General features: G+C 44.5%; 2 protein-coding genes across 13 annotated transcripts in view; one reads left to right on the forward strand and one right to left on the reverse strand.

Annotated features, from left to right (window-relative positions):
* GIT2 (GIT ArfGAP 2) overlaps positions 1–4,998 on the reverse strand; it is a 58,896-nt gene extending 53,898 nt beyond the window's left edge. For 6 of the 12 annotated variants that reach the window (XM_010598898.3, XM_010598895.3, XM_023559407.2 and 3 more), the window contains exons 1-2: positions 4,837–4,998; positions 463–596 (exon numbers count right to left, since the gene is read on the reverse strand). In XM_010598898.3, the coding sequence (XP_010597200.1) occupies positions 463–596; positions 4,837–4,888 (186 nt within the window). In that variant the 5' untranslated portion in view covers positions 4,889–4,998. The remainder of the gene's footprint in view (positions 1–462; positions 597–4,836) is intronic. The other 6 variants (XR_010318595.1, XM_064272342.1, XM_023559406.2 and 3 more) reach the window with 2 other exon arrangements.
* A 3,440-nt stretch (positions 4,999–8,438) lies between these two features.
* The window catches only part of ANKRD13A (ankyrin repeat domain 13A), a 40,647-nt gene continuing 29,442 nt past the window's right edge, over positions 8,439–19,643 (forward strand). The window contains exon 1 of the mRNA XM_003419349.4: positions 8,439–8,617. Within this exon, the coding sequence (XP_003419397.1) occupies positions 8,522–8,617 (96 nt within the window). The 5' untranslated portion in view covers positions 8,439–8,521. The remainder of the gene's footprint in view (positions 8,618–19,643) is intronic.

Consider the following 19,643-nt stretch of genomic DNA (forward strand, 5'->3'; position numbering starts at 1 on the left):
ATATTAACGAAAAGTTTCTAAGGCAGTAGCTTTTTAAACACTTACCATGGTAAGCGGGAAGACAGACTATTTAAAGACAATTTCTGGTGACATTCTAGAAGTCAGCAGTGAAACATAACCAGGTAATTCTAATGACTATCAATAGACATATATATGATGGAGCTTTTGGGATAAGATTTATGTTAGGAGGGGAAAAAAAATGTTTTTAAATGATGAATTCAATATAGACAATATTTAAGTATATAGCATTGATGGAAACAGCACCTCTCCTCAATTACAATTCGAACACTTTTGACATATTTAAAAAGCATACCAGGAGAAATTTTACTTGCTAAGAGGGCCGCTATGAGTCAGAACTGACTCAATGGCAATGAGTTTTTTTTTTTTTTTGGGTTTTGGTTTATGGAAAACAATGAACCTTAAAAACTTAAATCACAAACTGAGAAAATTTTTATTCTTTACCTGAAGCAATGTTGGAGGCCAGGGTGTGTGTTTAAGATGCCTTACTTGAGAGATATGGCGCCCCAGACTCCGATGGACACTGCAGCACTCGTCACATATAAAAGTTCCCCGGTTTACTGATGCCCAGGAAGGATCTAGAAAGAAGAATGAAATCTCAGTGGTGAGGATGCCAGTTAGTTGCTATACTGCCAGATGGTAAAAGATGACTAATGTTTGGTTTAAAAAAAAAAACAAGATACTTTTGTTGATTTAATATGGTAGTCAATTTATCAAGCTGGTGATCTTGTCTGATGATACCATCTATCTGGGCTGATTAAGTACAATTTTAATTGATACGAAGGGGTCATCTCCTTTCTGGTTTAGGGCCACAGTCTGTAGCCCTGATGTGGCTCTCCCATCCCAGATGCACGTTCCCTTATGCAACTTAAGAGAAACAAATTGAGAGGATACAGATTAATCACTTAAAATCCATCTCCCACAAACAGCAAGATAACACAATTTTGACAGTGAATTAGCAGCATAACGTTATCTGAAGTAAATGGTGAAAGAGACTGCTACTCTAATCCACCGCTACAGATCTACATGCCTCGATGCTCAGCAGAAAGCGGCAAGTGTCACCACTACAGTCATTCAGCTGCTACGGTTCTGAGAATAAACTGGGAAACCTTGCCTCCTCCGATACCCACTGTTACTGTTGTTAGTTGCTGTCTAGTCAATTCCAACTCATAGGGACCCCAAGTGTTACGGAGTAGAACCGCTCCATAGGGTTTTCTTGCTGTTATCGTAACAGAAGCAGAGTACCAAGCCTATCTTCCACAGTACCACCGAGTAGGTTTGAACCACCAACCTTTAGGTTAGCAGTCAAGTGCAAACTGATATCCATTAGTTGTTTGAAATAAACTATTCACTGAGTTCAACCCTCCAAGTGATCTGAAAGAACGTAAGCTGTGATAGCAGCCGCTTCCAGAAGGAAAGTTGTAACATAAAGCAAACAGTATTTTTGATGTGTGTATACTTTTTTCCTACAAAGTCCCACAGAGCTTCATTTGACATCCTTTGGAACAAGGAATAATCCACGCTTGGCAAGCAAAATGGATTTGGTAAGTAAACTGAGCACTTCAAAACCCAAAATAAAGGAAAACCTACATTTCATCAGACTCACAAAGGGGTGACAATAGGTGCCACTCAAGCTGAGTGGTCTAAGGGTTATGTTTGAAAATTCTCCAATGTCCACAAAAATCTCTAAAATGCATGTACATCATCTTTACCATTTTTAAAAGTTTATTTAAACCCTTTCAAACCATATAATGAAAAGTTATGGAATTTCAATCAAAGACAAATCCTAGGAGTGAGAGAGAGTGGTGGTTAAGAGGGTTGGCTCTGGAGACAAACAGTCCAGGGTTTGAACCCCAGCTCTGCCACTTCTCGCACAATGATCTCACGCAAATTACTTCTTTGAGCCTCTTCACCATGGATTAAACGGGAATAACGCATACACCTCAGGGTAGTGAGGATATCAAGAGTAAGTAAAGTATCCCACATATAGTAAGTACTCAGTAACGTTAACTGTTACGTCTTTTATAAATAATTTTCTAAGCACCATTCAGATATTTCAACAGCCCGCTGAAATTTGTGATCCTGAAAAAAAATTTTTTGATTGGAAAAACTTAAAACATCAAATGTTTCAAGTAAATACTATATTATCATAGTGAAAATTTCAGCGGATTTTTCAGGTAATCGAACTCAGTGTGATTTAGTTAAAATAAACTGCGCTCATTAAACTAAACAAGCAAACTAAGAAGAAATAATCATGGTTAAATATTTGCCATGAAACAAAATAATTCAATGAAGTATAACTGTCTCAGTACTACTATACCATTCTAAAAAGCAAACACTGTAAACATCAAGATAAAGGATCCCTAAAATGCTACACAGCGACGGGTTTTTTTCTGCACGAAGGGAAAAAAAAAGACTGCCTTGAAGCATTTTTTTTTTTTTTTTTGAAGCATAGCTTTGATTTTCACCTAGCATCCAGAGAATTCACAGTATTCTTTCAGGGCAAATGGAACAGGACTAAGACAGCAAGGATTTAACAATTAGGCAAGGTTCTCAATTAACTATTTTAACATCACATATCAGAATTCCATGGATAGAGTAACTAGAATGTTACAGCCGAGTAAAATCAAACCGAGTTTGTACAAATAAGGTTGGGTAAAACCCTTCCTGTTTATGTGGATGTTTTGTGTCGGGGTTTCTTAACCTGGGCTCCACGGACACCACAAATGAGCTTCAGGAGTGTCTGTGGTCCCACTGAGAAAATGTGCATGAAATTCTGTGTGAAAGTACATACATGTGCATTTTTTGGGGAGAGGGCCTTAGCATTCATCAGATTCACAAAGGAGTCTCTAACCCTAAAGGTAACCCTTTCACTAGGGTTTTGCAGAAAAGGCAGAACAAATTCCTAGCTGCACAAGTTCACGGAACATTTCAAGGTAGCCTAATTATACTCAAAACAGGAAGGAAGTGACTCAAGTCTCTGTAGATAGGTACATAAGACAACTAAAATGATATGATGAAAGAGAAAATGTTCTGAAATGCATAAAATGATGCAGAAATGCAAGGTAGTATTTAGGGTGGCAACGAAGAAGTAACTTTCCTTTGCCCTAAGCCATCCACTGAGAAGTAAAGAATACTCATTCTAAGAGGAAGTTTGAAGCTAGACACATGTGAATCAAACATGACGCAGAAAGTTCAACTGAAAACAGGCAAGAAAAAGAAGGAAGTGGAAACATTTTTAGAGACTAGGATTAATTTCGTATAACCACTCTGGCTGGTTTATAAAACACCTCTTTTTTAAACTCCTCCACCCCTTTCCCTATTTTCAAAGGAAACTGGCAACCCTGACGGCTCTATAAACCAAAAATCAAACCCAGTGCAGTCAAGTAGATTCCCACTCATAGCAACCCTATAGGACAGAGTAGAACTGCCCCACAGAGTTTCCAAGGAGCGCCTGGGGGATTCGAACTGCTGACCCTTTGGTTAGCAGCCGTAGCACTCAACCACTACGCCACCAGGACTCTATACAGACTATGAGAAAAACCACTTCAGGTTTGAGATATCATGTTGTTCTTGTTAGTTGCCGTCCAGTTGACTGCAAGTTATCATAGGACTCAGCCTCAACCTCCAAATGACAAGATGAAGTTCAGAACAGTTGCCACAACACTGGCATTCAATGATTTCATTAAGGTTGTTTACTGGACGATATTGTGCCAAGGAAGCCATCTTACTTTTGAATTACTTCAAACTCAAAGCAGATAAACCGAAGCACTGAAAACAAAACACAATCTAGCCACAGAGACCTGTCAGCTCAGCTCCAAATGCTAAGATGGAGCTGAACTCTGTACCTGAAACTTGCACATGGCAGAAATGATTTATGCCCATATTGCTGAATGCTCAAATGTGAATACTGCCCGTGATTTTGCGCCTGTTAGTTTTTGGTAAGTTGTAATTCATGCATGATTTAGAAATGCAAATCTAACTTTAAAGGACGTCAAGAGTTATCTGTACTAAACACAATACAAAAAAGAAGGAAAAAAAAAAAAAAACTTGAGATGATGAGAAGGCTCATTAAATCTAATCACCGAGCCAAATACTCCCGACTATATCCATTGGAAAAATGAGGAAATCAAGGCTTGGTCACATGAAGTCACAAACCCAAGGTCACCCAGACCTAGTCTGAACCCAGGCGATTCAGATCTAAAAACTTGAGACATGCTCTGCCTTCTAAGTGCTGGTTGTTTCTGCAAGACCGCGACGTCCTGCAGGTTCTTCCCCGTGGAGTGGGAGACGAGATGCCAGAAGCCTGGAAGCAATCTGCCCGTGGGCCCTCCGGAGGGTCTCGGTGAGGGAAACCGCGAGTGTCGCCCATCTCGGGCAAGGCCCTCTGCGGGGCGGGGGTCCGGATGGCTGGTGTGTGTGGGGGTGACACCTGCAGCCTCTGGGGGCCGCAGCCCGGAGGATGCTCGCATTCTACTTCTGTAATTGGTCTTCCTGTAGATTGCCCAAGCCCCTTCCTGTTGGGGGAGCAGCACTGGCCCCCGCCGCCTCCCCGGCCGGCTGGGACGGAGGGGAAAGGGGAGAAGGAGAGACCGGAGGGCGGCGGCCCCCTCCCCGCCCGGCTCTGACAGGCCCGGGACGGGCCCCGCCCCAAGGCTGCCGCCTCGGGCTCTCCCTCGCCGCGACCCCAGCCGCGGGGCGCGGGGCGCGGGGCGCGCAGCTCGGCCGTCGGGACTCGCCCGACCTCAGTGGGCTGCCTCGGGGCAGGGGTCCGGGCCAGGAGAGCCGAAGAGAGCGGGCCCCAGCGGTGAGACTCACCCGGCCCGCTGCAGTCAGCGCACACCTCGCTGCTCCGGAGCCGCTTCGACATGGCTCTCGCCTCCCACCCGCGGGGAACTAGGGGCCCCCGGACAGCGAAGGCGGCGGCGGTGCTTCCGCTCTAACGGGTCCCCGCGGCAGCGCTGGCGGCAGCGCCTCTCCCCTCAGCGCCTCGGAGCCCGGCGCAACACGCACGCGCGGGGAGGTGGCCTTCGCCGACGGACAGGTCACGTGACCGGAAAGGGCACACTGTTTTGTCGCCATCTTGAATGAGGGCAGGTGTCTGTTTCCCCAGCCTCTGCCCTGCTTTTAAATCTTGAATTTGGGTGCTTCTATTTGAGTCGCGGGAACCCTGGTGGTGTAGTGGTTGGGAGCTACGGCTGCTACCCAAAAGGCTGGCAGTTCAACTCCACCAGGCGTTCCGTGGAATCTCTATGGGGCAGTCCTACTCTGCTCTATAGGGTCGCTATGAGTGGAAATCGACTCGATGGCAACGGGTTTGTTTTTTTTTTTTCCCCCGCCTATGGGTTGCGGAAAGAGCCTTGGGGGCGCAGTGGCTAAAGCGATAAAACTGCTAACCGAAAGGTCGGGTGTTGGAAACCACCAGCGGCTTCGCGAGAAAAATGTGGCAGTCTGCAGTCCGCTTCCCTAGAAGATTTATAGCTTTAGAAACCGTATGGGGTCAATGTGAGTCTAAATCGACTCCACGGCCGTGGGTATTTTAGTGGTCTCTGAGATGCTACAGGGTCGCTATGAGTCTGGATCCACACGAGGGCAATGAATGAGTTTTTTTTTTTTTTTTCTACACGAGATACTCCTCCTCCCAGTACTGATTAATTCCAGGGGAAGCTGTAAAACCTAGTGACCATAGAGAGCTCTGCAGCCACAACTTTCCTGAGGCAATCAGTGGTCAAGTCACTTAGTGCAACTTTGGCCAAGTTAGTTCATTCATTCATTCAACAAATACTGAGTGTCTGCTGTGTGCCGTGCACTATCCAATGGAGCTTCCCAGGAGCTCTGGTGGGCAGTGGTTAAAGCGCCAAGCTGCTGACCAAAAAGGTCCGCGGTCGGAAACCATCAGCTGCTCACCGGGAGACAGATAGGACAGCCTGCTTCCTTAAAGATTTACAGCCTTGGAAACCCTATGGGGCAGCTCTACTCTGATTTACTGTTATTATTGGTATCACTATTATTTTCAAATCACGACTTTTCTTCCTATACTTGAAATTTGAGAGTAAGAATATATAACCCAGAGTAATTTAAAGGCTAACCAAAAACGAAACCCGTTGCCCTCAAGCCTATTTCGACGCATAGCGACGCTGTAGACAGAGTAGAACTGCCCCATAGGGTTTCCAAGGGGCACTTGGTGGATTCAGACTGCTGGCCTTTATAATTAAGCAGCCGTAGCTCTCAACCACCACGCCACCAGGATTTCCAATTTATAGAACAGTGTGAGATAAACACAGTGAGGTTAATCAGTGTGAAGAACAAATGTGATCCTAATGCCAAAGGCAACCTCCCCACTAATGAATATTTATTGTATGTGTTACATGTAAACAGAATTATAATCTCCATTTAGCAAATATTGGATGCCAATTATGGGTTAGGGGGAAACCCTGGTGGCGTAGTGGTTAAGTGCTACGGCTGCTAACCAAAGGGTCGCCAGTTCGAATCTGCCAGGTGCTCCTTGGAAACTCTATGGGGCAGTTCTACCCTGTCCTAAAGGGTCGCTATGAGTCGGAATCGACTCGATGGCACTGGGTTTGGTTTTGGTTATTATGGGTCAGGAAACCCTGGTGGCATAGTGGTTGAGAGTTACCACTGCTAACCAAAAGGTCAGTAGTTCGAATCTACCAGGTGCTCTTTGGAAACCCTATGTATGGGGCAGTTCTACTCCATCCTATAGGGTCACTATGAGTTGAAATCGACTGGATGGCAACGGGTTTGGTTTTGGTATTATGGGTCAGGAACTGTTTTGGCTTTAGGTACTCCCGTAAACGAGACAGATGTGAAGTTTTCAGACTAATGTGACAGGAGGGATGTTCAGGAAGCATGGGGCAATAGAGAGAAAGATTAAGTTGCACAAGGGTTCTGAAAGAATGAAGAGGCCTTAGAAGCACTGGTCCTTGGTCCATCGCTCCGGCTTGATAAATGTGTGGTGTGGGAATAGCCACGTAGTTCCCACGCACGCAGCACTTACAGTCTATGAGTACTAACCTGATGCTCCTGCGTGCTGTTTTGGTTCCCCAACTCACAAATCTGGGCTCAACACGTGTGGAGAATGGATTAGGCTAGGATTCTTGAACAGCTGTTGTTGCAGGCATCTGAGAAGCTGGCTGTACACAAGCAGAGAAGGCCCAGGAGATGCTTTCAGGATGAATTGAATAACTTTGCCCAGCTATGTGGTCGAGTTGTAGACAGCTGAGCAGAAGTGGCAGCAGGAAGCGCACAATGGTGGCTATAAACTGACTTGATTCTTCATTGAGGCAAAGAGGTACAGTATCTGAAGTTGAAACTCAAAGGATGAACTTCATATTTGCAGACTGTGGTCAAGTCTGGGTGTTATATATCAGTCTTTTCAGTCATAATCCAAAATCCAAATGGCTAGCTTCAAAAATAAATGACACATGTGGGATAAACCATTATCATAGGTAGCTTTGAATCATAACCCAGTTCAGAGTTCAGATAGAACAGTGGCTCTCAACTGGAGACCATTTTTGTCCCCCAGGGGACATCTGACTTTATCTGGAGACATTTTTTGGAGGGTCGATATGAGTCGGAATTGACTGGACGACAATGGGTTTGGTTTTTTTTTTTTTTTTGACTGGCATTCAGTGCGTAGAGGCCAAGGATGCTGTTCAACCTCCTACAAAGCACCGGACAGCCCCCACAACAAGTTATCCGGTCCAAAATGTGCGGAGGTTGAGAAAACTCTGTGATATAACTATCTCCTTATTATGCAAATATTTAACGCCACTCCTCCAGGGTTTATAATTCCTCCTCTAAAATTGTTTGCTTTTGCCCACTTCCAAAATGGATTCTGACCAATCATGGAAGCATCTGCCCTGGTCCAAAAAGGCTGCAAGGGAGTCGGTAGCCGGAATGGTTTAGCCCAGGCCTGTTGTCGCCCCCTGACCGCAGGGCCAATGGAAGAGGCCCAGTTGTGGACCGAACCATCTGCGATACATAAGGCAGGGGGAAAGACGTTGGTGATGGGTAGACCAAGTTTTCCACGTCAATACTCTGAAACGAAAGAGGTACTCTTAACACTGTTTTAGATATCACACTATGATCCTGGTGTGGAATTGGAGATTGGTGAAGTTGGGCGAACTCCGGATCGACCGCTTTGCCTCGCCCTCCCCCGCCCCCGCGTGCGGTGGTTCGCTCCCCGCACTTCCCTGTTTGGGACAGTTCGGTCCGCAGAAGTCGGTTCGGGAGCTGTCAGCGCGGGCGGGAGCGTCGCGGGGCGCGGGGTGGGCTCGGCCGACCCGGTCCCCGACCCGGCCCGCGACCCCCGACCTCCCGCGCACCACGCAGTCGGCCCGCTAGGCCACCCGGCCGTGTCCCTCGCCTGCTCGCTCGGCTTGTCCTCTCGCTCGACGGCCGCTGGCGGGCGCCGGAGACCCCGCCGGGGCTGAGGCTTCTGGCGAGCGGGTGGCGAGGGCCCGGCTGCGGCCTCCTCGCCATGTCCTCGGCCCGCGACGCCAGCGGCCACTTCCCCCTGCATCTCCTGGTCTGGAAGAACGACTACCGGCAGCTGGAGAAGGAGCTGCGGGACCAGGTGAGGGGCGGGGCGGGGCGGGGCGGGGCGGGGCGGGAGTCCGCCCCTGGTTAGGGGGAGTCGAGGCTCGCTAACCTCCCTGAGCCCATTTCCAAGCCCCTGCCCTCGGGGTCCCTTGGACCCCTTCAACTCTGCAATCGTGGGACGGCAATAATAGTAACAACAGGACGTGTATTGAGTGCTTACTGGTGCCAAGCTCTGTGTCAAGGGCTTTATATACATTATTTCTTCTAACCTTTCCAACATCCCTAGGAGGTGGGTATTATTATTCCATTTGACAGAGAAGGAAACTGAGGCTCTCAGAGGTTATGGGCCTTGTGCAAGGTCGCCCAACTAATAAATTTGCCAAGTCGAGATTTTAACTCAGGCTGGCTGGACCCAGAGAGCGCCGTCTTTACCATTAGGCGCTACTGCCCCTCTCCAAGACTTACACTTTAGACTCTACTGTCCTCTCTGAAAGACAACACACACACCCCTCACCTCACCTCATGCACCCTTGTTGCCTTGCTGTAAGGAAGGTCTTTGTTAAGGTTTGGAGTTCGGGTTCTAACTTGCTGTGTGACCTTGGGCAAAGCATTTCCTTCTCTGGCCCACATCAGCTTATCTGCAGAATGAGGGTGTTAGTATTGGTGTGAGCAAACCCAGTACTCAACTCCATTGATAGGTCTGGGGTGAGGTCCAGGTTTCAGCATTTTAACCAGCTCCCAAGGGAGGCTGATACATACCAAAGTTTGAGAGTCACTGGAGCACAGGAGTGTCACTAGCCTTCCTTGTTCTAAAGTTCTTTGATTCCTTGTCTTTTATTTGTTGCCATCTCTCCTTAACTGATTCTCAACTCAGGGGCTCTCAACTGGAGGTGATTTTGCCCCCAGGGAGCATTTTGCAATGTTTGAAGGCATTTTTGGTTGTTAGGAGTGGGGAATGGGGTGCTACTGGCATCTAGTGGAGGCTTGCTACAAAACATCTTACAGTGCACGGGACAGCCCCCCACAACAGAATTATCTGGGCCAAAATGTCAATAGTGTCAGAGTTGAGAAACTCTGCTTTAAAGGCTTCCCGGCAATCCTGGGAGGTGTTGGCGCTGTCAGGTTACAAGCTAACAAACCCAACAGGAGAAGGATTTGTAATTACCTCTGAAATCTGGTGTAATTGTTCTTGTTGGGTCCACTCATTTTATCCGGTGGGCTAAGGTCCTGGTCTTTGAATGATTCAAAACTGGCCGTATAATTGTTAAGAAATTGTCAAGGGAAAAGATACTGGCTTTCTTTTGGTTGGCAAAAACTGAGCCAGGTCAGCATCATCCCATTCGCTGAATGCTTAGTGCTAAGCGTGTGCTTCCACCTTGCCACGTTTCTTTTAAATCTGTCAGGCACCCACTGAATGTCAAAAGTCTCGCTCTTTTTCATTTCATTTCTCTGGCCAGACAGAAGAAACTTTTATAAGAATCATTGGTCTTCATTAGATGACACCACCATCATTTAAGAGTTAAGGAGCTAGGACACAGGCCCCAGATTAAATGATTCCCCACTGGGCCTCCCAGCATACCTGATGACTTAATTCCCCTTCTTTTACTGGGCGTGGTTCAGACTGAATCCTCCATCATTTTATCTTAGCTCCATCTCTAAGTCTCACCTGGGACACTTCAAAAAACGACTAGATGAGTTCTGGTTTTTAGGTGTCTGCTGCATTTTTGCATCTGCAGTTCCTCATTCTCGTGTCCAACCCAGCTTCTTGTGAAATGTCAAGAGAAAATACAAAAAAAGTCACAGAATTAGAATCGTATTTGAATAGAGAGGCTCATCATAATTAGTAAACCACCTACTCTTTCAGTGCCGATTGATCGGGCCTTCTAGTCATGGGAGATGAAGAAAAGAGTTTAAATAAATTGCAATTTTTTTTTTTTTGACAGAACATTAGTACTTATTTTTTAAAACAAGAAGAAACAAGGTCTTGGTTTATCGTTTAAAATGTGACCTAGTTGAATGATCTCTTTTTCCTGTGAACTGTGATAAAAGTGTTCATTGAAAGTTCTCTGGGCCTCTTACCTTGACAACATGAAGGACATTTGTGACTAGGGATGATAATTTTGCAGTTGGAGTAAATTGGTCCTTAGTGTCTTCAGTTGTCGAGGAGGGTAAGGACGGATACGCATGCTTGCTGATTATTTGGTTTTGACTTTGTTCTTGGTTATCACTGTAGATCATCTTACGTCATCCCACTTCCCTCTGGGAAGAGACAGTTGAAGTGTAGTCATGAAGAATGTCTTGACTGTGGAAGCCTGACCCTCATGACCGTGTAATCCAATTTTAATCCTGCAGTTTGGTCATTGAAAGGGTCCAGACAGGGTGACTTCATGGACATGTGGCTTGTACAGCAGGACCCTGTGCTCAGTAGGGTCCCATATTTGGTTTAATGCTATGCTGTCACAGTCTTGAAATTCTTAATTATTATTTTAATAAAGGGCCTTGCATTTCCTTTTTCACTGGGCCTCGTAAATTAGGTAACTGCTCCAGGGTCCAGAAGTTGATCATCGATAACATTTAAATATATAGCAGAAAATATTTTGCCCCTTTCCTATTTATTTAGATCCTCTACTGATTATGAAACAGCCGCCCACCTCTGTGGTATGGTGACGTTTGGGTTTAATGGCCAGCACTAATGCTAATTAATTGGTGAGCTTGGGCGAGTTACTTACTTTGCTAAATGGTTTCATGGTCTGTAAAAACAGGGAGAGTAGCACTGAAGGCTTATTTTGCTAGATGCTTGGGCCGCAGTGTTATAAGTGCAGTCTTAGATTTAATTCTCACATCAGCCCTCTGAGGGGAGATGCATGCTGTTATGATTCCCATTTTACAGATAAGGAAACTGAGGTGAAGAGAGGCTCAGTCACACACCTAGCTAGTGTTCGAGCCAGGATTTGAACCTAGGAAGTAGGACTCTGTCCAGATCCTGTATTTCTTAACCACTTTGCTATACTTCTTTCAATAAGAATGCCTCCATTTCAGGAGAATAAGGAAGATATAGATCTGAAAGTGCAGGGACATAGGAAATTGGAGAAACACCATTTACCAGTAACTGCTCCTGCTGTTATTATAATCATCATTTATAAACCTGTGAATTTAGCTCCTTTTATGAATCTTCCAAATTTTTCTACAAGGAATGTGTACTGATTGCACAGTTCAAAAACAGAAAATTCCAGTCACCCCAGTGGTACAACCGGCTGTTTCACTTTGTATTTGTTTGCCAGTACATTTCTTCTGTCCTCTCCTTCATTCCTTCTATCATTCCTTCCATCACACGAGTGGGACTCGCAGCAGGCACACTGGCAGCTGTAAGAAGTTTATTTTGTTCCAGGGACAGCAGCACAAAAAGAGTCCAGTCTGTCCAGATGAAGAAGATAAGGCCATGCTGCAGTGTGTGCGAGCCAGCCCCAATCCCACAGTCTATGCTAATAGCCAGTGTGCCTGTAACTTTGCCAACAATGAGATTGTTTCAAGCTTTCAATGTTTGCTCAGCAGAGGCATTTAATAAAGTGCCTCTTAACCCATAAGCTCTGCTGTCTTTATTGTTCAGTGGGGCCTTGAAAGTTGTTTGCTGCAGTTGAAACTTTATTTTCTGGTTATGTCATTTGTCATTTTGCTAGAGAGGCCTATTAAACTCCCTTGGCCTTCTTACTGATCCTGGGAGAACAAAAACATTGAGTGCACCTTAGACAGGCTAGGGGAAACCTGCAGGTAGGAGCCAGAAGCTGAAAGCACAGCATCTAGGCCAGAGGAAGAGGTTGGGCCAGCCAGGGAACCATCCTGGGCTTCTCAGCCCCAGCTGGCAGCAGGCCAGGTAAGGCCACTGGGCACACATTCCAGGTGGTGCCTGTTGGCTGGAGGCCTGCTGTGAAGCAGCCAGGGGCTGGGCAACCAAGATGAAGATCCTAGAGCCTACTCTCAAGTGGTCCCCCTCGGCCATCAGGGCTCAGGCTTACTTTAGGGAACCAGGCTTATGGATACCCCTTTCTGCCTGCCTTGGGGTGGGGTAACCAGCTGTGGCCACAGCTGCAAAGGACCAGGGCAGACTGAGAGGAAACAGGAATGGGGGCTGTTGACCCTGCTGAGAGAGTGGAGGGGCTGGTTAGCAAACCTCTTGCAGGAGGCCCCCCAAGAGGTAACAGTGATCCTTTGTGAAGCACTTACTGCGTGCCATTCTGAGCTTTTACATTTTCAGTGAATCCCCACAACAGCAGTGAGGTGTAGTAGGTGCTGTCATTATCCCCACTTTGCAGATGTGGACACTGAGGCACAGAGGGGCGCAGTCATTCACTAAGGTTAGTAAGGAAACTGGAAGTGGGGCCCTGGTTGTCTGACTCTGCAGGCTGTACTCTAAGCTCGGCCTTTTGCTGCCTCCACAGGGCAGGATGGTAAACAAGGCTTTGAGCAAGAAGTGGGCCTGATGGCTTTGAGCAGGAGAGTGGGCTTAAATCAGCAAAGTGGGAAGGAGATTTGCAGAAATCTCATGCCTTTTCTTCTTTTGGAACACTATTATAGTTAAGCAGGATGGATATTTTTTAATTTGATACAATCCATGGCTGAAGATACTTAAAAGAAGATCTTAAACCATCAGTTTTCAAAGTGAATTTCAGTTACATTCTGTTATGGATTGAATTGTGTCCCCCAAAACTGCATCAACTTGGCTAGGCCATGACTCCCAGTACTGTGTGATTGTCCACCATTTTGTCACCTGATGTGATTTTCCTATGTGTTGTAAATCCTACCTCTATGGGTTGTTTTTATGATGTTAATAAGGCAGGATTAGAGGCAGTTATGTTAATGAGGCAGGACTCAATCTACTAGATTAGGTCCTGTCTTGAGTCAGTCTCTTTTGAGATATAACAGAGAGAAACAAGTACAGAGACAGGGGGACCTCATACTACCAAGAAAGCAGTGCCAGGAGCAGAGCTTGTCCTTTGGACCTGGAATCCCTGTGCTGAGAAGCTCTTCAACTGGGAAAGATTGATGACAAGGACTTTCGCCCAGAACCAACAGAGAGAGAAAGCCTTCCGCAGGAGCTGGCACCCTGAATTTGGACTTCTAGCCTCCTAGACTGTGAGAGAATAAATTTCTGTTTGTTAAAGCCATACACTTGTGGTATTTCTGTTATAGCGGCACTAGATATCTGTCCTATAGGGTCGCTATCAGTCGGAATCAACTCAACGGCACTGGGTAGATAACTGAGACACGTTCCAAAGGCTCTTGCTCTCTGAACTAACGTCGTTCATTGAAGACTCTGAAGCTTCACTGTTAACTTTAATGAAATGTGAAAAAATGTCGTTTAGGAAGAAAGTGATAACTGATATTATGTAGTGTGGGTGTATGATAACAAGAGCTAACTTATCTTAGTGCTCATTATATGTCAGGCCCTGTGCTAAGGGCTTTACTCATTCATTTTTCACTGTACTTCTTGTAGCAACTCTAAAGCAAGCTTTTTTTTTTTTAATTTTTATTGTGCTTTAAGTGAAAGTTTACAAATCAAGTCAGTCTCTCCCACAAAAACTAATATATACCTTCCTACATACTCTCAATTGCTATCCCCCTGAGACAATCTGCTCTCTGCCTCCACTCTCTGTTTCTGTGTCCATTTCGCCAGCTTCTAGCCCCCTCCACCCTCTCATCTCCCCTCCAGGCAGGAGATGCCAACATAGTCTCAAGTGTCCACCTGTTCCAAGAAGCTCACTCCTCACCAGCATCCCTCTCCAACCCATTGTCCAGTCCAATCCCTGTCTGAAGAGTTGGCTTTGGGAATGGTTCCTGTCCTGGGCCAACAGAAGGTCTGGGGGCCATGACCCACCAGGGTCCTTCTAGTCTCAGTCAGACCATTAAGTCTGGTCTTTTTATGAAAATTTGGGATCTGCATCCCACTGCTCTCCTGCTCCGTCAGGGGTTCTCTGTTTTGTTCCCTGCCAGGGCAGTCATCGGTTGTAGCCGAGCACCATCTAGCTCTTCTGGTCTCAGGCTGATGTAGTCTCTGATTTATGTGGCCCTTTCTGTCTCTTGGGCTCGTAATTACCTTGTGTCCTTGGTGTTCTTCATTCTCCTTTGATCCCGGTGGGTTGAGACCAATTGATGCATCTTAGATGGCTGCTTGCTAGCGTTTACGACCCCAGATGCCACTCTTCGAAGTGGGATGCGGAATGTTTTCTTAATAGATTTTATTGTGCCAATTGACTTAGATGTTCCCTGAAACCATGGACCTCAAACCCCTGCCCCTGCTACACTGGCCTTCGAAGCATTCAGTTTATTCAGGAAACTTCTTTGCTTTTGGCTTAGTCCAGTTGTGTTGACCTCACCAAAGCAGGCATTTTTTATTACTCCCATTTTACAACTGAGCAAATGAAGTTGAAGAAAGTTTAAGCAACTTGCCCAAGGTCAAACAGTTTGTAGATAATAGATTAGTTTTATATGCGACATATAAACACGCACACTTTTTTTTTTTTTTTTTTTTTTGCATCTTTGTTGAGATATAGTCCTGGTGGCTCAGCAGTTAAGAGCTTAGATGCTAACCAAAAGGTCAGCAGTTCGAATTCACCAGCTGCCCTTGGAAACCCTATGGGGCCATTTCTATTCTGTCCTATAGGGTCACTATGAATCAGAATTATCTTGACGGCAATGGGTTATGTTATTTTATTGAAATATATTTCACATAACATACAATTCACCCATTTAGAGTGTACTTTTCATAATCGACTCAGTGGCAACAGGTTTGGTTTTTGTTTTTTAATTCAGTAATTTTTAGTACATGCACAGTTACGCAGCCATCATCACCATTGAATTCCAGAACATACTCATCACCCTAAAGAAAAACCCTGCATCCATTAGCAGTCACTCCCTATTTTTCTCCAAAAGCCTCAGCCGCAGGCAACCACAAATCTGCTTTCTGTCTGTATGGATTTGCTTATTCTGGACATGTCGTATAAATGGAACCATACAGTATGTGGCCTCCAAATTGGGAATGGAGAAATCAAAGTGTCCCTATTTGTAGATGAAATGATCCTTAACTAGAAAATCCCAGAGATTCTATAAGAAAGCTACTGTAACTAATAGAAGGATTCAGCAAAGTGGCAGGGTACAAGATAAACATACGAAAATCAGTTGGATTCGTCTACACTAACAAAGAGAACTCTGAAAAGGAAATCAGGAAAACAATACCCCCCAAAAGATAAAATACTTAGGAATAAACCAAACTGGGCATGTAGAAGACTTATATAAAGAAAACTACAAAATACTACTGCAAGAAACCAAAAGAAACCTATATAAGTAGAAGAACATACCATGCTCATGGATGGGAAGACTTAACATTATGAAAATGTCAATACTACCCAAAGCTATCCATAGATATAATGCAATTCTGATCCACATTCCATCAACATTCTTTAAAGAGACAGAAATATTACTCACCAATTTTATATTGAAAGGAAAGCGACTCCGGATAAATAAAATACTATTGAAGAAGAAGAACAAAGTAGGAGGCCTCACATGTCCCGATCTCAGAACCTACTATACAGCTACGGTAATCAAAACAGCCGGGTACTGGTACAATGATAGACACATAGACCAATGGAACAGAATTGAGAACGCATAAGTAAATCCATCTACCAACAGGCAGCTGATTTTCAACCGTAAGAACGGCTCGGCAGTGGTATCTGCACTCCTCTAACGTCACAAGGAGGGAGGAGGATCAAGATCAATAGCTCAAGGGTGATTCCTCTGAGATAGAGGTCAGACATGCCTCCCTCTGCACTGTCTTTACCAATTCTGATACCAGGTGTCTCTCCCATGGCACTCTCTACTTCTCTGCTGGGTTCAATAATTCACTGCAATGGCCACACAGAACTCACAGACAATACTCATGATTATGGGGTTTATTAGGGAAGTAACAGGTTACAGTTCAGGTTCAGGAACACTCAGGATACAGTTCTTCCATCAGGACAGCCTCTTCTCAGCTGTACCTGCAGTCAGGCCTCTCTCTAGCACCTCGGCCTCTGCCCTGCTCTGGCTAGTGTTACAAAGCTCTTTTAGCTCTGCTGATAAGTGCCCAAGGGACCCCACTCTACCAGTAAGCCTCAGCCTGAAGGTGCTCAGCTCTAGGCTCTTCCTCTGTGGGTCAGCAAACCTAGCTCCACCACGTGCCCAGAGGCACCCGACTCCTCCAGCAAGCCTCCTGCCCAAAGGCACTCAGCTTTCTCATTCCATGAGCCAGAAAGCCCACTGTGCCATCTTCTGCTGGTCTTTGCTGCCACTGTTTCTCTGCCACTGCTTTTTCTGTCTTCATTGTTACAGCTCTCCCTCTCTTTCTTGGTCTCCTGGTTTCAGGAGCTTCTCAGCGCAGAGATCCTGGGTCCAAACGACATGCTCTGCTCTTAACTCTTCTTCCTGGTGGTGGTGAGATCCTTTCTTCCCACCTCTGGGATGGCTCATTTTAAGCCTCGTGGGATGGTAAAACTGACCAGTCCCCTTGGTGGGCCACAATTACCTTATTTGCATGATCTTGGGTGGGAGTTACAAGACCATGGTGAGAAAAGCCACATAAAAGTGATCCGTTGCACCACATTGACAAAGGGCCAAAACCCATTAAATGAAGAGGAGAGAGTCTCTTTAACAAATAGTGCTGGCAAAACTGGATATCCATTTGCAGAAAAATGAAACAGGATCCATACCTCACACTATAGACAAAAATTAAGGATGGATCAAAGGCCTAAAACTAAAACCTAAAACTATAAAGATCATAAAAGAAAAAATAGGGGCGAACTAGGGGGCCCTAATTTATGGCATAAATAGACTGTCAAACATAACTAAAAATGCACAGATAGCAGAAGATAAACTAGATGACTGTGACCTCCTAAAAATTAAACACGTGCCTCAAAAGACTTATCCAAAAGAGTAAAAAAACCTTCAGACTAGGAAAAAAATTTGGCGATGACATATCTGACAAGGAACTAATCTCTAAAACTGATAGAAAATGTCAATACCCCAACAACAAAAAGACAAACAATCCAATTAAAAAACAGGCAAAGGACTTGAACAGACACTTTACCAAAGATGACATTCAGGTGGACAAGAAACACATGAAGAGATGCTTGCAATCAATAGCCATTAAACCAAAAAAAAACCAGACCTGTTGTCGTTGAGTTGATTCTGACTCACAGCAACCCTATGGACAGAGTAGAACTGCCCCCATAGGATATTCAAGGAGCAGCTGGTGGATTTGAACTGCCAACCTTTTGGTTAGCATCTGAACTCTTAACCACTGTGCCACCAGGGCTCCATATTAGCCATTTGTTGTTATTGTTAGGTGCCATCAAGTCGGTTCCAACTGATAGTGACCATGTGTACAACAGAACAAAACACTGTCTGGTCATTAGCCATAAGACAGATGCAATAATGGCAATGATAAACAGAAAACAAATGCTAGCAAAGGTGTAGGGAGATTGGAACTGTCATACACTGCTGGTGCAATTGTAAAATGGTACAACCACTGTGGAGAAAGGTATGGGCGTCTTTAAAAAGTTAGATGTAGAGATACCATATGATCCAGCAATCCTACTCCTAGGTATATATCCTAGAGAGACAAGAGCCATGACATGAACAGATACATGCACAACCATTTTCATCGCAGCATTTCACAATAGCAAAAAAATGGAGACAACCTAAGTGTCCATCAACGAATGAATAAACAAACTAGGGTACACACAGTATGTGGCCTTTGTGTCTAGAGTCCTTCACTTTTTATAATATTTTCAGGGTTCATCGATGTTGTAATATGTATCAGTACTTTGTTCCTCTGTATTGCCGAATAATATACCCTTGTATAGGGCGTATCGCATTCTATTTATCTGTCCATCATTTGATGGACATTTGAGTTCCCATTTTTTGGCTGTTATGATTTTTTTTTTTTTTTGAACATTCAAGTTTTTATGGTGACATATATTTTCAATTCTCTCGGATACATATCTAGGAGAAGAATTGCTGGGCCATAGTAACTCTGTGTTTAACTTTTTGATGAACTGCTGAACTTTTTCAAAGTGGGTGTACCATTTTACTTTCCTACTAGCAGTGTTTGAGGGTTCCAGTTTCTCCACGTCCTGGCATCTTTTCATGTGCACAGTGGTCATTTGTATATCTTCTTTGGAGAAATGTCTTTTTACATCCTTTGTCTATTTTTAATTGGGTTGTCTTTTTGTTGTTGAGTCCTTTATTTGTGTTTGTTTTAAGTGTTCTTTATATATTCTGGATAATAGATCCTTGTCAGATAGGTGATTGCAAGTATTTTCTCTCATTCTTTGGGTTGTCTTTTCACTTTCTTGATGCTATTGTTTGAAACACAAAAGTTTTAATTTTGATGCAGTTCCATTTACCTATATTTTCTTTTGTTGCTTGGTACTTTTGTTCTTGTACCTAGGAAGGCTTTGCCTAACCCAAGGCCATGAAGATTTACTCCTACGTTTTCTTTGAAGAGTAAACTCTTAGCTCTTACATTTAGGTCTGTGATCCATTTTTTTTTTGTGTGTGTGTGTGTGTGTGTAAAGGTGTCCAACTTCATTTGTGTTGATATCAGTTGTTCCAGCATTATTTGTTGAAAAGATTGTGCTTTCTGCATTGGATTATTTTGGTATTCTTGTTGAAAATAAATTGACCATAAATATGTGGGTTTATTTCTAGACTCTAAATTGTATTCCATTGATCTGTATGTCTATCCTTATGCCAGTACCCCAACTACCCTGATTACTGTAGCTTTGTGTAGTAAGCTTTGAAACTGGGAAACGTGAGTCCTCTAACTTTGCTCTTCTTTTGTAGATTGTTTTGGATATTTTGGGTTCTTCACATTTCCATATGAATTTTAGGATCAGCTTATCAATTTCCGCAAAAAAAGAAAAAAAACCAGCTGAGATTTGATAGGGATTGTCTTGAATCTGTAAATCATTTTGGGGAGCACTGCCTTTTTATAAATATACTTTATTTTTTAATAAGCAGCCTCAGCA

This window comes from Loxodonta africana, chromosome 19, assembly GCF_030014295.1.
Source record: "Loxodonta africana isolate mLoxAfr1 chromosome 19, mLoxAfr1.hap2, whole genome shotgun sequence".
NCBI lineage: Eukaryota > Metazoa > Chordata > Mammalia > Proboscidea > Elephantidae > Loxodonta > Loxodonta africana.